Source organism: Rousettus aegyptiacus, unplaced genomic scaffold, assembly GCF_014176215.1.
Source record: "Rousettus aegyptiacus isolate mRouAeg1 unplaced genomic scaffold, mRouAeg1.p scaffold_m13_p_2, whole genome shotgun sequence".
Lineage (NCBI taxonomy): Eukaryota > Metazoa > Chordata > Mammalia > Chiroptera > Pteropodidae > Rousettus > Rousettus aegyptiacus.
The window spans coordinates 157675379-157696435 of record NW_023416295.1 but is presented as its reverse complement, the minus strand read 5'-3'; the positions used below and the strand labels follow the sequence as shown (position 1 = coordinate 157696435).

At 36.1% G+C, this 21057-nt stretch overlaps 2 protein-coding genes across 17 annotated transcripts in view; one reads left to right on the top strand and one right to left on the bottom strand.

The window, feature by feature from the left end:
- The window catches only part of VEZT (vezatin, adherens junctions transmembrane protein), a 56802-nt gene extending 40725 nt beyond the window's left edge, over positions 1-16077 (bottom strand). For 5 of the 16 annotated variants that reach the window (XM_016162775.2, XM_036237230.1, XM_016162779.2 and 2 more), the window contains exon 1: positions 15950-16077. In XM_016162775.2, the coding sequence (XP_016018261.2) occupies positions 15950-15985 (36 nt within the window). In that variant the 5' untranslated portion in view covers positions 15986-16077. Of the gene's footprint in view, positions 1-4942; positions 5839-15949 lie in introns of those variants that run through there. The other 11 variants (XM_016162783.2, XM_036237226.1, XM_016162784.2 and 8 more) reach the window with 6 other exon arrangements.
- A 232-nt stretch (positions 16078-16309) lies between these two features.
- The window catches only part of FGD6 (FYVE, RhoGEF and PH domain containing 6), a 95925-nt gene continuing 91177 nt past the window's right edge, over positions 16310-21057 (top strand). Inside the window, exon 1 of the mRNA XM_016162752.2 lies at positions 16310-16555. Coding sequence (XP_016018238.2) covers positions 16540-16555 — 16 coding nt within the window. The 5' untranslated portion in view covers positions 16310-16539. The remainder of the gene's footprint in view (positions 16556-21057) is intronic.

The window sequence follows — 21057 nt, the reverse complement described above, 5'->3', positions numbered from 1 at the left end:
AAAAATGAACACTTAAATGGCAATCATTATTTGTTCATTTATCACTAATCAAATATTTATTGAGCACCTACTATATGTCTGGCACAAGAGTTATAGTTTTTTACTATTAACTTCTCTCTCGGGATATTCAAGAAGTTAAATTTTTTTTCTGCTTGTAAAAGGAAACTAAGTTCAACTGCTCAACTTGACAAATTTCTATTTTTTTTTTTTACTGGTTTGCTATTTTTAAATTAAAAATTAAAACTAAAAGATATAATTAAAAATAACTTCCTTTATCCTACTCCTAACCCTTATTCCCTTTTCCAACATGTAAAAACATTCTTTAGTTTGCAAATCTCCCCACCCATTTAGGATCTATCCATTTACGACTGAACGTGGGTGGCAAGGAAAGGGCCGAGAGGACTCCTAGATTTCTGGTTTGAACATGAGGTGGTGCTATTTAGTGAAATATAAAATAGTGGGGAGCGACCAATGTGAAGAAGGCGATGAGTTAAAGGTGCCTGTGAGATGTTCAAATGTGAATAACTTAGATCTAAAGTACCTAGAGATCAGGAGAGTGGCCTGATCTGAATGAAGATTCAAGTTTTTAGCAAATAGGTATAGTGGCAGACCCATAGTAGCATATACGTATGGACACATATGGAGTAGATGAGCTCAGCTAGAGATAAGTGTGAGAAGACAAGAGAGGTCAATGTTTTGGAAGAGTAGAGCAAAAGCTAGAAAAAATCAGAGTTAACAGTAAAAATGTTTAACATCTGTTGAGTTGTTTATAGGCTAGGCATTAAGTTAAAAATGTTTTATAAAATACCTAATTTACATGTTTTATAATATCTAACAACAAATTCTAAAGAGGTATTAGTAATAACACTCCCATTTTAGAAGGAAATTAGGACACATGGAGGTTAAATAACTTGTCCAATGCCACCCAGCAGAATGTGAAGCTAGTTAGCTGGTCTGAGTCCAAAGCCTACACCCTTAACCATAACACATAACTGCCTCTTTGAGGAAAAAGGAAATCTAGAAAGAACAACTAAGTCTCTCTCAAGTTCATTTTGCTGTTTTAAAATATAGGTTTATTACTCAGGTGTGGTGAGGCCCACAGACAACTGTCATTGAAAAGATAATCTGTTATACACACAGATTCCAAGAGAAGGGGGCAGGGCTCGTCACAGGGCAGATGAGACAGCACCAGGATTGGTCAGGAGGAAGAGGGGGAAACTACAGGTAAAAGCATTCACTGTAGTTTCTGAGGGGAGGAGTGCGTAAGGCAAAGTAAGCAGGTTTAAAATGGACGAGTTTCAGTAATGTCAACAGGCCTGGAGTATAAGCGCTGTCCCTAGCAAAGCCTGGTATCTGGTCTTGGGAAGATTAAGGCAGGTAAATAGTGGTCAGGTGAGAGGCGCATATCCAGGGGGTAAGTGGTTTACTAACTCTTGGAAATTTGCTAACCCTGGGAGGGCAGTCTCCTCCAGAGCCAGCAAGGCACCAAGACTATGATCAGAATACAGAAAGTAAAAAAGATTGGTTAATAATACTTTTATACCGGATTTTATATTCTGTAAGATCCAAAATGCTGACCCTGCATGGTACAATTTTTAATTCAATTATATTTTTACTCTCTTCAGGTGGTCCTCATTTCAAATTATTCCTCTTTCACTGGTGACTTTAAGTTTCATAGAATTACAGCCTCTTGAATCTAGATACACAAATCTGAATTCTTTTTCTTCTGTGAATATATTTTGGAGAGTGGCAACTCCTCCAAACCTTCAAAGAATTGGTGTTCTAATGATCAACAGGTTCCATGATTTTTCTGTTTACTCATCCTTAAGAAAGTGCTATATTTATTAGTCTAGGGTTAACAAAGTAGTAATTGGGAATAATTCAGGCAGAAACCAGTGGGAAATTTTCAGATACAAAGTGCAAAGAAGAAAAATAATCAAAAAGCAATAGATCAATTTAGAAATCCATTTACCAAGGGGTGATAGAGCCATAGTAGGCACTGTTATGAATGAGATCAGACAAACAAAATAAAGCAAGAATTCCAGTGATGCAGTTTCATTGGCTATAAAGTCGATAAGCAGTGGGTATCTGGAAATGGCACTTGACTTGCTTCCTCTGACCATTTCTTAGGTTGTAGCAGTGTTTACCTCTGGTTTAGAGATGTCAGTGGAGACTGATAATTCTGATACTATGCAGACGTACTTTTTTTTTTTTTTAACCACAAGAGGATGATCAGTGTATGTTCTCGTCTGTTTGGTTGACTCCCTCCCTATCAAATCCCCCTCAAATGACAGTGACACCAAACACTTCCAGAGTACCCACACTGTGCCAGGTGCTGTTCTAAGCATTTTTACATACTAACTCATCTCATTTTTACAATAACCTTACGAGCCAGAGCTCATTTAGAGTAAGAGGAAGAGAGAGACCCGAGTAACTTGCCCAAGATCATGTATGTAAATGATAGAACTATAGGAACATACGCAGCTGGACGAGAGCCAAATCTGTTACTTACACTGCAAATAACTTAAGATAAATAAGTTCATTAAATTGGTCTAATATGTATTTTGCATAATTTATCGATTTCTTGAAACCAGAAACTGGACTTGCAAATTTAAAATTATTTAACAGATTAAGTTAGAAAATTCGCAACAGATCAACATATATCTTCTGATAATATCTACATTTATTCTCAATCATTTCTGTTTCAGATGAGCTATAATCCATACATATTTGCCTCTTGTCATGTAAGCCTAAAAGCTGACTGCAAAGAATCTTGGGAGTATAAAAACAATAATCCTCTCTATCCTTACAAATTATTTTCAAGTCCAGTTTACTGGGTTTTAAAAATAACTCTATGACATTGGAGATAAAGTATGGCCAACATATGATAAAACTATTTCATTAATTTTCAATAAGCCCGTATAAACTAATAAGAAAAAAAATTTAAAAACTGCAAAAATGAGCAAAGGATATAAAGAGGCAGTTCAAAAAAATACAGAAATGGTAAATACAAATGAAAACATGTTAGACTTCACCCTTGATTAAAGAAGTACAAGTTAAAACAAAGATATAATTTTTATCTGGTAGTTGACAACGATTAAGAAGTATGATCATTTTAGTGTTGTCAAGGTTATGAGAAAACAGATACATCACATATTATTAGTGGGCGTATATATATAAAAATATAAATGTATATATCTATTGACCTAGCAATTCTGCTAGGTATCTATTCAATGGATATAATTATAAAAGTATGCTTAAATGTACATGAGAATACTGGCTCCTATAATCATTTAAGAACCTCATTTACATTTAAAAGTCAAATTATACAATATGTGTATTAGACATACGTATTTGCATGTATATATGTGAATATAATTGCATTGAAAATGTTCTGGAAGAAAACCGATTACAGTGGTTACTTCTGAGGAGAAAAGCAGAACTGGAGGAGGAAAAGGGGGTTAAGGGAGGACTAATGTTTCCCTGTATTTGACTTTTTTACAATGAGAATATATTTATATGTTATTCACGAGGTAAAAGGAGCCCAACATAAGGCCTGATAAAAAAAAAAAAAGGTGTTGAATTGTTAGTTTAGCAAATGAATAGAATGATCCTGTGTACTCTTCTATATCAAAACTAATGATCTACTCAACTATTAGAGTTTGTTTATTTAAAACTTCAGTACTATATCAAAGCCATACAATTAGATCTCGCAGAATGCTTATTATTGTCAGATGCCAGATAATATTTGATCTCTGAGTGTCAATATTAAACGCAAAAGCAATAGGAAAATACAGTTAGCTAGCTACTAACGGAAGGCAGCAGGAGGCTGGAAGCATTGGCACAGAAATCTCAAATTGTGTAATGTAGAAGTAACTTTGTTAATGAAGACTTCACACCTATACAAATCGGTGCCTCTTTAGAAGCCTTTGATTTCCATTCCCTTGACAACGGAATTTATCAAATTACTTACAGGTAACTTTTTTTAAAAAAATCTGTATAAGTTTTTAATTTCTTCAGAAAAAAAGTACTATTACATAAGTTATATAATTTTAAAGTTTCCACCATGCCAATAGAACCTCCAAAAGATTTTTTCTTCAAAACAAAATCTTTAATGAAAAAGATATCTGTCATTAAAGGGGTTTGGGGAAAATTTGTCTGGAAACTATTTATTAGCTACTATAAAGATTTTAAAAATATTTTATCTCTGAAATTAGCTTAAGGCTATAGGACTATTCTTTTTTTTTTTTTCATTTCTTAAAATATTTTATTTTTCACCTTCCTCCTATCCCCTATATTTGACCAGGGCTATAGACCTAAATTTGATTATTGCGTATAGAACAACATTTTTAAAATATATAATTAAAAAGGATGAACTCTAGATGTCAATTACTATGATTTCCTTATTTCTTTCCAGGCTAACTGCAGAACACCACAAAATAAACTAATCAGGAAGGCTGTTATTATCATATTACACAAGGTAGCTATTTTCTATATTTTTAAGGAAGAAGCTTTGGGTATATAAAGAGCTAAAACTGTCATAAGAAAACCCTACAATGAAAAATAAATTTCTCCATTACTATTATGTTGCTAATATACTGTTTCTATATATACTTTGCACCTATCTTTAATCAGTATTCAATTAGAAAGTATAATTTGAAAATAGCCACTTATTGTCTCCTACCCTCCCCACCTTTAACCTTGAAAAATATCACAGAATAGTATTTTGCAAAATTAAAGATATTATAAAATAACAAAATATTTTTTGGAATTTACACATTTCAACATAACTTTTCTAGGCTGCTATTCCGAAAGCCCCAAATCCAAGCATTAATTTAATTGTTCCTCAATATCAGCAAAGCAAAATCTAATCATAGAATTTAAAAGACAAAGTAGGCTAAAAGGGTCCATAAAAATTAGTTTAACTAATTAAACTACTCACAGACAGCATAGCTCTAATTTCTCCAATTGACCTAGATGAAAAATTTACTGCATCTTGCTCATATTCTTTTGATCTGTACATTTCTTTCTTTGATGGTTCCCACTTGTTCCTCCAGAACTACACTACAAAATGGCCACTGAACTGGAGGGCGTGTCTTCATCATTACTAAGCATTTTCCTATCAGAAGCAGCTCTTTGAAAAAACCTGAACATAATTTTTTCAGTGCCACTCAGAATTACCTGGCAACTGCAGAAGAAGTAATCAGGAGAGTGGGGGTTTTTAAATGCCTTTAGAAGACATACTTAATATTTGTGTTTACTTAAAAGTTTTTTCAATCAGCAGCTGGTAAGAGACAAAACTCATAAATTTTCCTGGCTGTAGCCTTCTAATATTTTCCAACAGAAATGCATCTCATCCAACAAATTTTACATGAAATGTTATAAACAACAGAGAGTTTTTAAAAGAGTAAATTAAAATTTTTCTATACAGTACAAATATACTTAAGTACAATGAAATTAACCCAAAACAAAATACGGCCATCAAAAGAAAGATGAAGAGATGCAATGAGAGAAAACTGACTTATACAACTTACACACTCAAATGACTACAAATAAAGAGCAACAGTGACTTGGTGTTAACTGTGAGAAGACAGTAATGGTGGACTGAGCTCGCTCTATCCTTAATATTATTCAATACCTGGTTAATCAACTAGCATATATCGGGCACCTACTGAATGCAGAGCCGAAGGGAGGAATTAAAACTATCATTTTAAACTGCTTTAGGAGAAAAAAATTGAGGCATGTCAGACACATTGGCAAAATGTGGGGCGTTGAAGAACAAGCAATAAACATTAGAATGAGGTTTGGATACTATTAGATCACATTCGATCTCATTTTCTTCCTTATCCCAAATAAATAATAATAATAATAATAAAAGTGGAGACAGAATTTGTGGTTCCACTAAGAAATAAAAGAGAGACCTTTCTCTCAAAATGATTTACTATTCCCTCTCATTAAAAAGGGAGAATCTGTAAGGAAAAGTAAAACAAAAAGGACAGGGCAAGACAGATAATACACTGAAGTAGAAAATCCACTTTAATAAAGGTGTTAAAGACATATGGGATTCACGGTTATGAATTAATGAGCAAAATCCCAACAATAAGATATAGGTGGCCAGTCACAGCTAAAACAATTACTATGTGGTTTTTAAAGTAAATGATGTCCTCAAATATGTTATTTTAAATAAAAACTGATGGGCATTTTGATCTGCCACAGTGAGAATAATAACAAGTCTCAATAGATATATAAGCAATACTCTAAAAATCCATAGGCAATGAAGTCAGTACAGTGTCTGACACTATGCCACTGTGGAGTACACTGAGTTTGAGGCCTTTTCTTCTAAATCCTTAAGGTGTGATTCGCTTCTGGGAATGCAGTGAACACCTGGTATAGAAACAGGAAAACTAAAATTGAGTCAGGGTGTCCGATCTAAAAACAGACTGGAAATGAGCAGAATTTCTTCCTGTATTTCTTAATTAATGAAAGCATCTAAGGGCCTACTCTCCCTCAACTTACCAGATTTGAAAATAATTTAACACTAAAAGATACAACTCTTTCATATAAGAAATGGGAAGCAAGCTTTAAAAAAATTAAATGATTCATTCAAGATATCATCGCTAATAAATGTCATTCTTGACTAATGATCTAGTCCCATTTCCACAAGGCTTTTAAGAAATGAAAGTTTTTAACTATATAAGACACCAAGATAATCATAAAAAATAATTTAAGCACTGTGTATAACAGCTTGAGACAAAGAAACCTGCCTTTTATTAAGTGCTTTCAAAATACAGAAATGAGAGACCTACTTACTACCTTTTGGAATGTTTATATATTTTTTAAAAATGTTAAAATTTATATTGGAACTCTGAGGATAAATGAAGAAGCCAAAATGGCAGAAACAACATGACCCAGACTAAAAAGCAAAGACCTGTTCCCCAAGAAGAATTTATGTAATTCATGTTTGTGCCTGCATATCTGGGATAAACTAGCTTTGGTCTTAATGCTCAGTCTTTCATGTCAACATGATTAAGATTTAATAACTCCATTAATAAATATTCTATTACAGATAGTGATAAAATCATGAATTTTGCTATGCTTCCAATCTCAATTACTATTCAGAAGATTATTTTATATAATACAATTGTAGAGCTTCATATACTATAGGAAGGTGAAGACACATTTTAAGGAAAAATAAAATGATACCATACCTTAAATTTTATATGTATAATTATTCCAGACAGCAAGTTCCATTATCAAAATAGCAACTACCGTCAATGTATATACTCACAGACAAAAACAATTTCCTTCCATTAGTCAAATCAATAATGCAAACAGAAAAGAATCTACAAATGATACTTATAAAAATGTTTTCATATTCTTTAGGGATGTATAATATAAAAAAGGAGAATCAAGCGAGAGAGGATTTAAAAAACAAAACAACTCAATGTGGGAGATTGTGTCAGAGCTATCACATTCATTTGGTTGATGTAGTGCGGGGGGGGGGGGGGAGTGGAGAGCTAAACCTGAACACATTGCCAACAAAGGGTTAACATTTCATCATTTATTGAGAAGGATGAAGGGGGGGGAGATATCAAGAGAAGGGGGCAAAAAGTAGCTTTTCCACTTATAGATAAAGGAAAAGATAAAGAATGTCAGTGGGTACCAAAGAATTCAATGACAGAAAATGTTGCCAAAAACAGAGATTTGGAGTAAACATTCCCTTGAGGACAACATTGTCTCTATAATGAAGAACATTGTCTCTATAATGAAGTTACAAAGAAACCGTTTAGAAGCACTACAGATAAAGCAAAGAGGTAGAAATATTATTAGTCCTTTGTATAAATAGTTCTTATTTTCAGGCACTCTTCCCTCCAGAGGTAGCAGGATTCAAGATAGGATGAATGACTCAAAGCTTCTGCAATTAATTTGTAATGAAAAAAATCTGAAGCTATGAAGGAGCAACATCAGACCTTTATCACCTGACTCAGGTGACTAGAGAATTCTTACTCAAACATCTTAATTAGAGATTACAATAGCAGTAAAATGACAGTACTGGTATTTCAGTATTTATTTTGCTTAATATCCATGTTAGACATAGTGCCCTTCATTTTCTAAACTTTGTCCTGCTGCTGTTCAGCCTAGTCAGGCTCCAAGATAATGCAATTTTGAAGGTATATAGGGAATCCAGCCCTGATGAAATGAAGGTCAAATTCTAGGGCAAGGACTGGGAATTGGGCCTGTGAACTTCACTCTTGCCTCCCCTTTCTTAATTCCTCTACTACCTTCAGTGCACCCCTAGTCCTTCGAGACTAGGGGGACTTAACAGTGACCTTAGAAGGAGAATACAAAAGACCGAAATTAGAAGATAGTAAAATTAACTAACAATCCAGGAAATTGATATTAAAACAAGATATTTCAAGTGTTTTAAACAGGGGAAGAATATGATTGGAACACTTTCCAATAATTTAAAACACTTTGCTTGATTAAAAATTTTTAATTTTAATTTTAATGCAGCATATAACTCTGAGTAAATCTTGACATAAAAAATGAGTCCAACTTCTGACTCTGAAAATCATTAAAATAACAGTATTATACCAAATATACCAAAAATATCTCCATTACATTTTCTTAGGGGAGGAGAGGTTAGGTCCTAATATTGGTTATGGTGCACTGGTTTGGTCCACATCCATCCTACCTTCCTTCCTTCTAGTGACTCTTAAGCATTAAAGAAACAAGAAAGCTAATTTGGCATATCCAAAATTAGCCCAAATTATCCCGCAGCTAGGGTTCTAGATATACACTGGGCTCCAACAATTACGTACACTCGTAAGAGATCTGGAAGTTGGGAAAAAAGCAGGTTTACTTCTTGCTGCTTTGGCTTTTTTTTTGTAGGTGGGGCGCACGCTACTAAACAAAGCCGTGGAAGCAGAATGTTTCTAAGGCAGTCTTCCAACATGTATTTTCCAGCTTCCTGGTTATATGGCTAGATTCTGAGTTCTAGTACCATTGTACCAGCTTTGTAGGTTATTGAGAGGCAGATGTAGTGATGCCTCCTGATTCTTGGATTGTAGCTGTGATCATGATCATGTGTTCTTCACTTAATGAACATTAACAACTTGATAGAACTTAATCCTCTAGACCTCCCAACAATATTCTAACCACTAATTCCCTGTATTAATTTTTTTCTGTTTATAGCATTTAGAGGGGTTTCTGTTTTCTGCACTAAGATCTATGCCTGATATAGTACTTGTTATCTAGTAGGTATGACTTAGCAAAAACTGAAATATGTTGCACTGGCTTACCAGATAAGTGGTAGACGGCAAGGTAAACGTACTGCAAACTAAAAAGCTGATGATCTACTATAGCCAAGTGGATAAAACTATTGCCATTGTATTGCAATACCTTGGAGGACACACCCAATAAACTTTTGGCTTTGAAAAAGAAAGCTCCGCCTGTGGCTGGAGACTGAAGCTGACTGAAAGCAGTGACTGGAGGCACGGAGCGGGCGGGGGGGGGGGGGGAGCGAGGGGGGAAGATAGGATTCTCATGGCTGGAAATGTCAAAAGGCAGAAAATAAGAAAGAAGGTGGCTTCTAGATTTTCCCAAGACCTTTTCCAAAATAATGGGAACCAGCTGAGCTGTTAAGATCTGATTAAGGGAAATGCCTCTTCACCCAAGCCTCTTATTACAGATGGTCAGGGCTATTGCCATTAAGTTGAATGAGAGGGAGAAAAGATCCAAAACAGACCAATAAGTCATCTACTGATTTCAGATTTAAGAACTATGTCTGAATGGGCTCTTTGCGATGGTTACTTGTATATGAAACTACCTAGAAGCAGACTTACTACATTTCAAGGAACTATACTGCCAAAGAAACCAAAATCCTGCAAAAACTTGTAATCATTTGACCTCTATCTAAAGTGTTCTTAGGCCCAGGCCTGCACCAGCAGGAATTGGACTGTGAAAAGTGTGTAACCAAGAATATACTTTAACATCCATTTCATTCAATTCTCAGCAAAACCTGAGGCCACGGATGAAAATGGACCAGAGTTAATCGTAGAAAACAGAACAGGGGCAGCAAAATAGTTAAACAAGGAAATTATCTTGCAGGAAGACTTTGCAAGGAATAGATGGATGGCATACTTAAAAGGAGTAACTGAAAAGAGTTTAATGTAATGAAACGATCACTTATTTTCAATGCCGTAAGCTGGGTTGAGGCAAACAACAAGGATAGTGGAAGGCCCAAGGAATAGCAACAGCAGGATATTTTTACCAAAGGCTTAAAGGTCAAGGGAAAGAAGCAGTGTCACTGAAACCCTGTAACAGTTGAAGCTAAAGAAGTCCCCCAACAAGAGTTGTGATTTTAGGTATAGGAACACAATCACCACTGATTGGTAGCCTGGCAGGGAGACAATGAGGGGGATAAATACCTCTCCAGTACTCTCTCTTCTAACCTCTCGCTATAGACTGAATATTTGTGCTCTCCCAAAATTCATGTTGAAACCTAATCTCCAATGTGACAGTATATGAAGGTGGAGCCTATGAGAGGTGATAAGGTCATGTGTTTGGAGCCCGCAACAATGGAATCAGTCCCTTTAAAAGAGATCCCAGAGAGCTCCCTCACCCTATGCTGATGTGAAGACGCAGGGAAAAGACAGCCTTCTATAGACCAGGAAGCAGGTCCTCACCAGAATGACCATGCTGGCACCCTGACCTTAGATTTTCCAGCCTCTAGAACTGTGACAAATAAATTCGTGTTGTTTATAAGCCACCCGATGTATGATCTTTTTGTTATAGTGGCCTGAACAGACTTAGAAACCTTGCATTTGCAAGTTCTTCTCACTGGCTGAACACAAATGGTATCCACAGGACAACGGAATACAGGTGATGCATTCCATAATGACTAGGGTGGAATTATAGGTCTAGAGGTGCACATGGGAGAAAAATCATCACTAACAGTAACATTGATCCTTTACCCAAACACCTGGATATTAAATAAATTGTGGGATAAAGAAGAAATTAAAATGGAAATTACAAAACCATGACACAAATTCCATTTTAAAACTCACGATATAGCCAATGTAGTACTAACTGGAAAATTTGTAACCTTACATATTATTTTCAGTACTTAAGACTTTAGCTCAGGAAGCTGGGGTGGGGGGGTGCGGAGGACCAGTAAAATAAATACATATAAAGCAGAAGAAAGGAAATTAATATAAGTAGAAAAGTAGAAATTTAAAAATTAAAAAAAATTTAACCATAAACACATTCAAGTGAGCTGATCAAACACAACTAGTAACCAGTTACTTGAAAAATCTATCTGGTAAGTCAATACTATGGCAAATCCATGTAACATAAACAGAGAGGCCCTAAATAAACATAATAAGATCTAATTAGTGCTATGAAACTAAAAACTGAGAAACTACTAAGAAGACACCAATAATTCCGAAAGATGTGTGTAAAAAGAAATTTTCTGAAAGTATTTAACAGCTAACATTTATTGAATGCTTACAATGTTCCGGGCACTCATCTATGTACTTCCCTTACATTAAGTCATTTAATACTCACAACTGCTCTAAGATATAGGTACTGCTATTCCTATTTACTATTGAGAAAACTGAAAAACAGAGATGTTAAATAAACTGCTCAAAGTTACAATAACTATTAAATACTGGAGCCTAGGATTCCCTATGTTGTCTAGCTCCAGAGTCGACTTTAACTATATTACATTGCCTTTCAGAATTAAAAAAAAAAAAAAAAAACAAAAAACAAACAAACAAAAAAAACTATCAAAATATCCCCCAAAATAGAAAATCGAAACTGAGCAATAACCACAAAAGAAACGGAATTGGTAGACCAGCATTCATTCCCCTTATCCCCAGCCAAGGCCTAGATAGTTTAAGGACCAATTTAGCTATACCTTTGAGAAACAGGTCATTCCTAAAGAGTAGCAGAATTTACCACCCCCAAATATGCCACTTTGGCATATTACTTTGAGCTCTAGGTACTTGAAAAACAGAATATTCAAAGAAAGGCTTTCACTGAACTTCCCTTATTGCCTTAAGATAGATCTTCCAAAAGGAACTCAATTGTCATAAAATACCCTCTCTGGAGTTTCATCAACCAGGGAAGATGGACTGTTATCACAGGAAAGGCTAGAAATCTACCCACCCAGGCAAACTTTGTCACAAACTATCCCATGTATTCCCCAAAGGGTCCATTCATTCATCTTTCCTAAAAATAACGTATTCTCCCCTAAGAAGCTTATAGCTCCCTCACCCCCAATTGAGATTGTATTTAATTTTGAATTCTAAGCCACCTTGGGAGTTAGAATTTTCTCCCCTGGGTATTGAAAAAGATTTATTTGCTTGACCAAACTTTAGCCAGGCTCCAGAACCTTCTCCTAAACCTATCTGTGTACTTTCTTACAGAGATTAATGAGAATCTTGCTAGATCATTTTGGCAAGTATCCCATCCTCCACATCTGATCACCCTCGATATGGGGTTCCTCATCTTCTACTATCCCCCAGGTGATGTCTAACCACTCTGGCCTGTCTTCAGCTAGAATCTCTTAATAGTGTCTTTCAATGAGCAAAAGCTCTTACCTTTATCATAATTCAATTAAACCTTTTTCTTTTATGCTTTTCTTTTATGCTTAGGGCTTAAAAGAGGTCTAAGGGCATAAAGATATGTTCTCTAAAAGCTTTGTTTTACTTTTTTGCATTTAGATCTACCATTCATCTGGAACCGATTTTTGTATGGTACTAAGTAAAGGTCGATGAATTTCTTTCTCCCACATGGATGTCCAGTTAACCTGGCATTTACTGAACAGACTTTCCATTTCTCATTGAATTACAGTGTTGCCTTTGTCATAAATCAGGATACCTTGTATATGTACCTCTGTTTCTAGATACTCTCTTGTCCATTGGTCAATTCCACCACTCTTGTGCCAATACCACATTATTTTAATTACCATAACTTTATAATAGGTCTTAGTATCTGATAGACTAAAACCCTGCAGCTTTATTTTCCTTAAAGATTGCTTTGGCTATTTCTGGTCAATTGTATTTCTGAATGAATTTTAGAATCAGCCTGTCAATTTCAGTTTTTTTAAAAAAACCTACTGAGATTTTGATTGGGATTATTTCGAATCTATAGATTAATGTGGGGAGATCTGACATCTTTGCAATAAATCTTCCGATCCATGAACATTTTTATTGCTTGCCTTCTAAATGAGTCAGATAGCTTCCCATCCCTTTCTGTTTCCTGAAATAAGATATTTGCGGTACAGTGTATCCAGCAAAAGACTTATATATCATATGTAAGAGCTTCTTCAAATCAGTAAGAAAAAGAGATAACCCAATAGAAAAATATGCAAAAAAAAAAAAAAAAAAAACCTTTGAATTGGCTTCACAAAAGTGGATATATGGGTTCATAAACACATAAAATGATTCAATTTTCTTATGGGGAAATGCAATTTAAAGACAAGAGGAGATACCAGAATGATAAAAAGAAAGACCGACATTAGCAAAAGTTGGTGAGGATATAGAGGACCTGGAGACTGCTGGTGGGAGTATAAATTGGTACAATATTTGGAATTACATTTGGCAATATCTACAAAAGGTAAACATATGCATTTCCTATGACTCAGCAATTCCACTTCTAAGTATATACCCAACAGAAATGTGCTCAAACAACACATATACTAAAAGGTTCACAGTAGCACTACTCATAATAGTCACAAACTGAAAACTACACAAAGACTATCAATAGTGGAATGAATTTTAAAAACGGTCACATATTCACATGGAATACTATAGAGAGATAAAAAAATTGTCACATGACAATATGGATGAATCTAACAAAACCAGAAAGAAAAAAAAAAGTCAGACAAGAACATATACAAATGGAATTGCAGTGTCTACAGTATAAAAATAGATAAAGCTAATAAGTTAGTTATTATAACTCTGAATAGTGGTTGTCCTTGGGGTGCAGAGAAGTGACTGAAGGAAAAGAAAGAGCTTTGGTGTGCTGGTGATGTTCCATTTCTTGATCTGGGTGCTTGCTACAGGGGTGTATTCACATGTGAAAATTCATCAATCTGCACATTCTTTCACCCACTAATTTCCCTTCTAGAAATTATTCTAAGGAAAATTCAGAGTTGCAATTAAATATGGATTTATGTCAGTGTTGATTACAATAGTATCTTGAAACAATATAATTATCCAATAATGGTAAAATGGTTATGTTATGATACATATACATGATGGAATATTAACTTATTAATAATGTTTTCAAAGAGTAATGAATAGGAAGAGACTCATGATAAATTTAGGTGAAAAACATACAGAACTCTATGTGGTATATCTTTTGTGTTAAAAAAAATCACACACTCAAAGATCATTTGCATAGAAAAATCTGGAAAAATACATATTCTAATATTAATAGTGGCCATCTTTGGATACTAGGATAATGGGTAATTTTAATTTTGTGGCTCATTTTCTACAGTTAAGTGTTCTTAGAGTATTTATTACTATTACGTTCAGAAATCTAAGAAAATATGGTTAAAAAAATATCCACCCAGATTTCTTTACTCTAGAAATCTAAGCAACCCAGATTTTTTTCTCTCCTTTTGCTCCCACTCTCAATTTGTAATTTTTTCTTCGATTTTACCTGAAAAGTATTTGTGCAAGCCATTACAATATTCCATGACTCCCTCTCTCATTTCCAAAATTCAGGCGCTTGTCTTCCCTAGTGAGCTCCTCGCATCCAGACTCCTCATTTTGGTAAAACAGCCCCTATCTTCCACCACTTCTACACTCTAGCCACATCAAACCACTTTATATAGTGACCCTCCCACACTCAAGCCCCTGAAAAACCCACACCAGGTATTTTGACTCCTCCCAACCTTGGCATATTCAATTCTCTTTGTAATGCATTTTCTTCCTTCCTTCTTCCTAATCAGCTTCATAGTTCAAGATTCACCTCCAATATCATTGACTGGGCGTAGCTTCTCGGAGGCTAACAAGAACAGCCGTTTCCAAATCAATCCTCCAATGACAGTTCGAACATATTTCAACGTTTACCATTCTGTACTGTTTAATGCCTAGCTCTCCCATTGTACGGAATGGGCCATATCTTTTTAAAAAATTCTTAAAATATAGTTGGATGCGTGAATGTAAAACAACATACACCCAAGACACCTATATAGGAGTGGCGAGTTTTCACCTGTGTCTGATAGATAAATGGCAATAAAAACACTCGCCCTCCCCCCACCCTTTTTTCCATTCAAGATGGCAGAGAACGTCTTAAAATAGTCCCACACAAAAGCACTCAGGCCTTGAGTCGAAGAACTGGCTACACTTAGTGCAAGAGCAAAGGACAAAAGAATTGAACCCACATGCTGAGATGCCCTGGCCCGTATCACTGACAGTAGTCCATCCCTCCTCCCCTCCACCCCTCCGCCACATATTTTAAACCTCGTTAGAAAACTGGCACCTGCTGCCTTCATTCCGAAGGCCACGCCTCGATCAGGAACAGGAACCTCAGCACTTCTAGATAATGACCCAAAAAGCAAGGACGAAAAAGGGAGGCTAAGTTGTATTGATGAGTATCCAAAACGCACGACTGGGTCCCGCCCCAGCCAGGAGCAGCCCCCTGCGAAGCATCGGTCCCTGGGGAAGGAACGGCAGGGCTCTAATCCACTGCCCTGACTGGGAATCCTGGACCCGCTGGAGGCGGTGTCTGCCGCGGAGAGGGCGTCTCGGGCTACACCTGTCAGGCTGCAGCCAACGCTAGGCCCAGAAATCTCCGAGATTCCATAACAGAGGCTGGCAGGAAAGTCATCGGATCCTTCATCCCGGGATCGGCTCTTCGCCTTGCCTCCTCGCCTTCCCCCTCGTCTCTCTTAAACAAAGGCAATCCGCACCCACCGCCATTTTCCTCTTACCTCAAAAACCACCTCTTCGTCAAACTCCGGTGTCATCCTTCTCCGCCATGCCACCCGCCTCAGCACGATGGGAAATGAGGGCGGGGGAACCGGCAGGACCCAGGCGCCGGCTTCTGCAGGTCTCACGGGTCCAGAAAACTGCAATTCCCAGCATGCCTCGCAGCTCACGCCCCCTTTTCAGACCCACTTATTGGAGCAGAGGATGCACGTGTGTGAGGGATGGGCGGGAGCGAAATGAAGCTCGAGCCCTATGATTGGAGAAGGCTGTGGCTTTTGTCCGCCTTTTATGGCTGCGACTGGCAGGGGGCGCCTGGAGCACAGAGCACAGCTTTTTTTAGGAGCTCGAGACGGGCACGCGCCGGCGGAGCCGCAGTGAGTCCAGCTCGCGCCCGCCGCCTGCGGCTCGCGCTCGGCAACGCCGCGGGGTCCCTGGAGCCCGCCGCATCCTTTGTGCGGCGCTTGGTTTGCGCCGGGGGGGCCACCGGACGGAATGTGGGCGCTGCGGCGACTTTTCTTTTCTGCCCAAACTCTTGAAACAGTGGACTGTAAGGAAAGCATGGATTGAGGGAAGCGAACTGCGTGGGGAAACCATGACTTCTGCCGCCGGTAAGTGACGGCGCTCGCGCTGCCGTTGGAAAGTTGGTAGCAAGCGCTGCTAGTCTCGGGCTCCAGAGCAACTTTCTCCTCTGGGATGGGTTAGCAGTGTTTCCTCTACCTTTCCCGAGGTCTTGGCAAGTGCGGAGCAGAAGGCGTTTGCTGCCGCATTTTCTCGTCCCTTCCTGCCAAAAGAGGCTGTTTGGAAGTCGTCTATCGCTTGGGACCTGCCTTTAAAAGGAGACCTGTGTTGGGGGCTCTTTGCACCAGGTGCAACTCGAACTATAAAGAGTACGTTTGTCTCTCCTAAAATTTGAGCGACTTTACCTTTGCGTGTGAAAATAGTTTAGATTCCCATGTTAAGAAATCTGTTATTCTAGGAAAGGGCAGTGTTCCCGGAGTGTTTAACTCGGCAACTGTGCTGAGTCGCTTTAAATCTAGTATCGACTGGAAACTCTGACCCTTAATTGCTTAATAGATAAAGAGATTTAAACATTGTTACTCCTATCCTGGTTTTCTCCGTTACCTGAGAAGTAGAGAGTAGTAGCATTGCCGATTGCAGTTTTTTTGCTCATTTTCTCTTAATTTTTGGATTTTATGGATTTTTTTTTCTATTTCTACCTGGTTAGTGTAAACAAAGCCTTATTTTCCGCCTGCCTCCCATAGTCCTTTCCTTTCATTCCAAATGACAAAGTCTGTGTTTACCTTTGAGTGGACTTTGAGCAATTCTGGACGTTGTTTCTAAACATTCTTAAGGAACAGTTCTTTTTAAAATAATTACTATAAAGTGGTGCTAAATTCACTTTGTAAGAAAACAAGTTAATTTTTAAACCACAGTTTAATAATGTGTTAAGTATTAAGATTTTTTTCTTTGTTTTGTCCACGTCGAAAGAAATAAACTTCCATTAGAAATTTTATAGTAAAATAGTGTAAAGTTATCTCTCAAAGTTGCTTCTAGAATCAGCACTTATCAGATTAAATTTTCTTTGATTTTTCTTGGCATTTGTTTTACATTTCTGCAACTTGAAACTATCAAACAGCACTCTAAATGTTCTGGTTTGTACTATTTCTACAGCCTAGATATATATTGGAGTGTGGCATTGCTAAGGGTAATCAGATTACAGCCACCTAGGGAAGAAATTAGCCAATAGGAATAAGAAAGCTAGGAATGAAGTATTCCTGAAGAAAATGTGAATCTTTCCTTTTTGATGTTATATGTATGTATAGGAGATATGATGTCATCATACCACTGTTGAGGTTATGTTATTTATAAACTCTTTTCCTTACCAAAGGGAAGGTTTCTACTTACTCGAAGTGAATTAATTTCATTCTAAATGTCTTACTTCACCTTTGTTCAAGTTTTCTTTATTACTGAACTAGTCTTATTTAAGTTTAAAGTGGTTGGAAATTTTTAAATTCTTCCAGCCAATTTTAGCTCTCTCTTCTCTTGGAGTGTCAAACACATTTAAAATATTCATACCTTATATGTATCAGTTTTCAATTCCAGTCCTAACAGTTTATAATGAACAGATACAGAAGCATTTAATTTGACATTTAAATATATAAACTTGATCTAGGGCTCAGTCTGGAAATTTATGATTCTTTTATTTGAATTACCCTAGAATAATGCAAGCTATTTTTATATTTTATCAACTTTACAATTAAAGAAATCCACAGACATTTTTGTGGTGTTTTAAGAGGGACACTTCCTGTGTTTAGCAGAGTTAGTTGGTTTTTAGCATGGTTTGCTGAGAAGCATTAACTATGTTTTTTCAACCATTTGTTAGGATTTATTTTAATTCTTACTCATGTCTAAATGGAGAATATGTACGACAACTGGGTTTTATTTCATCCTATTCTTATAAAGTTATGTTTTCATTATTCTTACAATCTGTTTAAGCTCTTTGGAACAATAATCAAATTCATTAAAACTTTAGGAAAATTATTTGCAATTGGGGGAGGGGATGTTTATATGGAATCTAATCTGTGGTATTTGGGATGGTTGTTTTAAGTTAAGGAAATGAGAGCGATGTTGTGAAACATCTAAGTTATATGTATCCTGCAGAAGAGCTTGCTTTGTTTTGCTGCATCTGTAAAAGAGTTGGCCCATAGTAGAAATTTTAGAATTATTCTAATCAATATATTTAATAGGAGAGATGACTATAGGTGTATATTTTCTATTTTTTTGAACTTGTTAGGGTTACTGTCTCAATGTTTTATGCTTGGCTGGTCCAATAGCTAAGAAAGTGTGCAGGTAAACCACAGCCATCTGTGTGTAACAGATGACAGTATATTTGTAATAGTAAAATGATTCTGGTTCTTTACTTTTTTACCTTATTTTTCCTTGGAGTCAAACAGCTGTGTAAACAAAAGATTTGCTGCTTTGCTCTAAAAAGCTTTGGGTATGACTGTTGATACAGTCTAAAGATCCAAAGGTGTTGGATCCATTTCCAAACACCATGTACTTATTTCAAGAGTTTGACATTGGAGCAGGCCATAATATAATGGCTTATTATTTTTTGAGTTCTTTTTCTTTCAAAATAAAGCCATGAAAAAATAATGATAATAATAATGAACAATTTCAGATATTACTCTACCAATGACTTAGTCAAACACCTGTTCCTACTAATAAGAACTTAGTAATACTATTGAAGTTGATTCCTGCTGACTTTTCAAAATATTATTCTGCATTAAAATGGATATTGATTTTTTAAAAAAGAAATTTCTGTTACTGAGACATATTAAACGATATTTGTATGTGACAGCTTTGACTATTCCCAGGGCCCTATTTTCACCCTTGGGGACATTGCAGTGGAGGTGCCTGCCCTGTGGAGCTTGCCTTCTTGTGCTGGAGACAAATATTATACTAAAAAAAAAAATCATACAGGGCAAAGGGGCTAGAGAATATAGGATTCTCCTGAAACAAGTATCTCAGTTATAATCTCATACTCATACAGGCATTAAGAGTTCTGTTCAGCTCTCTCATTCACAAGTAAGGAAACTGAGGCAGCCACATCTGCACAAGGCATACAATTAATTATCTTAGCCAGCTATCCAAATTAGTTATTGGCTTCCTCCAGTACACGGTTAACTAGCAGTGGTGAAGCAGAGCTCATCATTTATTTACTTAATTCAGTGAGTATGCACTGAGCACATTAGGTACATAATGCTGGGAATCAACCACAGCTCATACGTAGTTAATTGAATTTCTAGTATACTAAAGAGAATAGGGATTTATGTCTGTTGGAAGCAGACTTATGTACAAAGCACATTTAAAAAGCAAAATTGGGACCAGAGATTAAAAAGCAATTAAAAAAGCAAAAACTGATTGATTAAATGACCTGGAAACTTCTGACAAAGCAGCGAGATCCAGAAAGTAAAAGATAAATTTGATGAGCTGGGTTCTTTTTGCTTTTTTTAAATTACAGTAAAATATACCTGACAAATTTATTATCTTTACCATTTTTAAGTTTACAGTTCAGTAGCATTAAGTACATTCACTTTGCTGTGCAATCTCCATAACCCTTTTCGACTTGTAAAATGGATTTTTTTAAGTTCCTTAAAAAATTCCTGAGGTAGGATGCTTTAAGAATTATTACAGAAATGAAATCAACATGACGGTCTGTCAGTTTTCATTATCTTTAGTAAGACGGGAGGTTGGGAAGAGGCCTAGGGCATTCATATTTTTTTTGTAAGACTTAATAGATCAGGAGTCGAATTTAATAGATCATTCATTATACCAAGCTTTATCATTAGCCTTTGAAGTGTTTTACAATTTTTTTTCCGCCTAAAACAAAACAAAACTAATAACATGCTTGTTGGATAGATAACTGAAATGGTAAAGCTTTGGGAATTTCTTATTTTGAAAATATTTCATTATCTTTTCTATCACAACATACTGAGTGACAAGGGATCTCTTATGTGATCTTGATTGAACACATATTAAGGGGTTGGGACATTCTTCCTTGTTTAGTAAAAGGAAGTAAAGCACCCTACTTTTTTTTTTTTTTTTAACTCAGTTCCATGTAATATCTTCCCTAGTGTTGTGACTAATTTCCTTTGTAGAAAAGAAATTAATCACCAAATGAAGTATCAAAGCCTCAGTGTATTCTAGTAATTAAATACTGTTCAGTACATATTTTGAAAGGTTTTTATTTTTTTCAGTAAATTAAGTTTTTATTAAGCATTATATCCTGTTGGAGGAACAAACAATTTTTTTTTTTTTTTTTTTTTTTTTTAATGCCTATAGCACTTGGTCTTCTTAGGTGGTCTCCAAGATACATTCTATCTCACATCTTCTTGGGGAAGTATGTCTGGGTGATAGTGACAGTATAGGTGGAAAAACTTAAAAGAACTTTTAAAAACTCTGATGTTAAGGCTCTGTATGTATCTTTTCATTTTATAGGTCTTTCGTGTAAAGCTTTTTTAAGGTTTCTAGGAGCAGGTCTGTACAAGTCCAGCAGGTATCATAGGTACTCATTAAGTACTTTATCTGTAATGTCAAGGAAGAATTG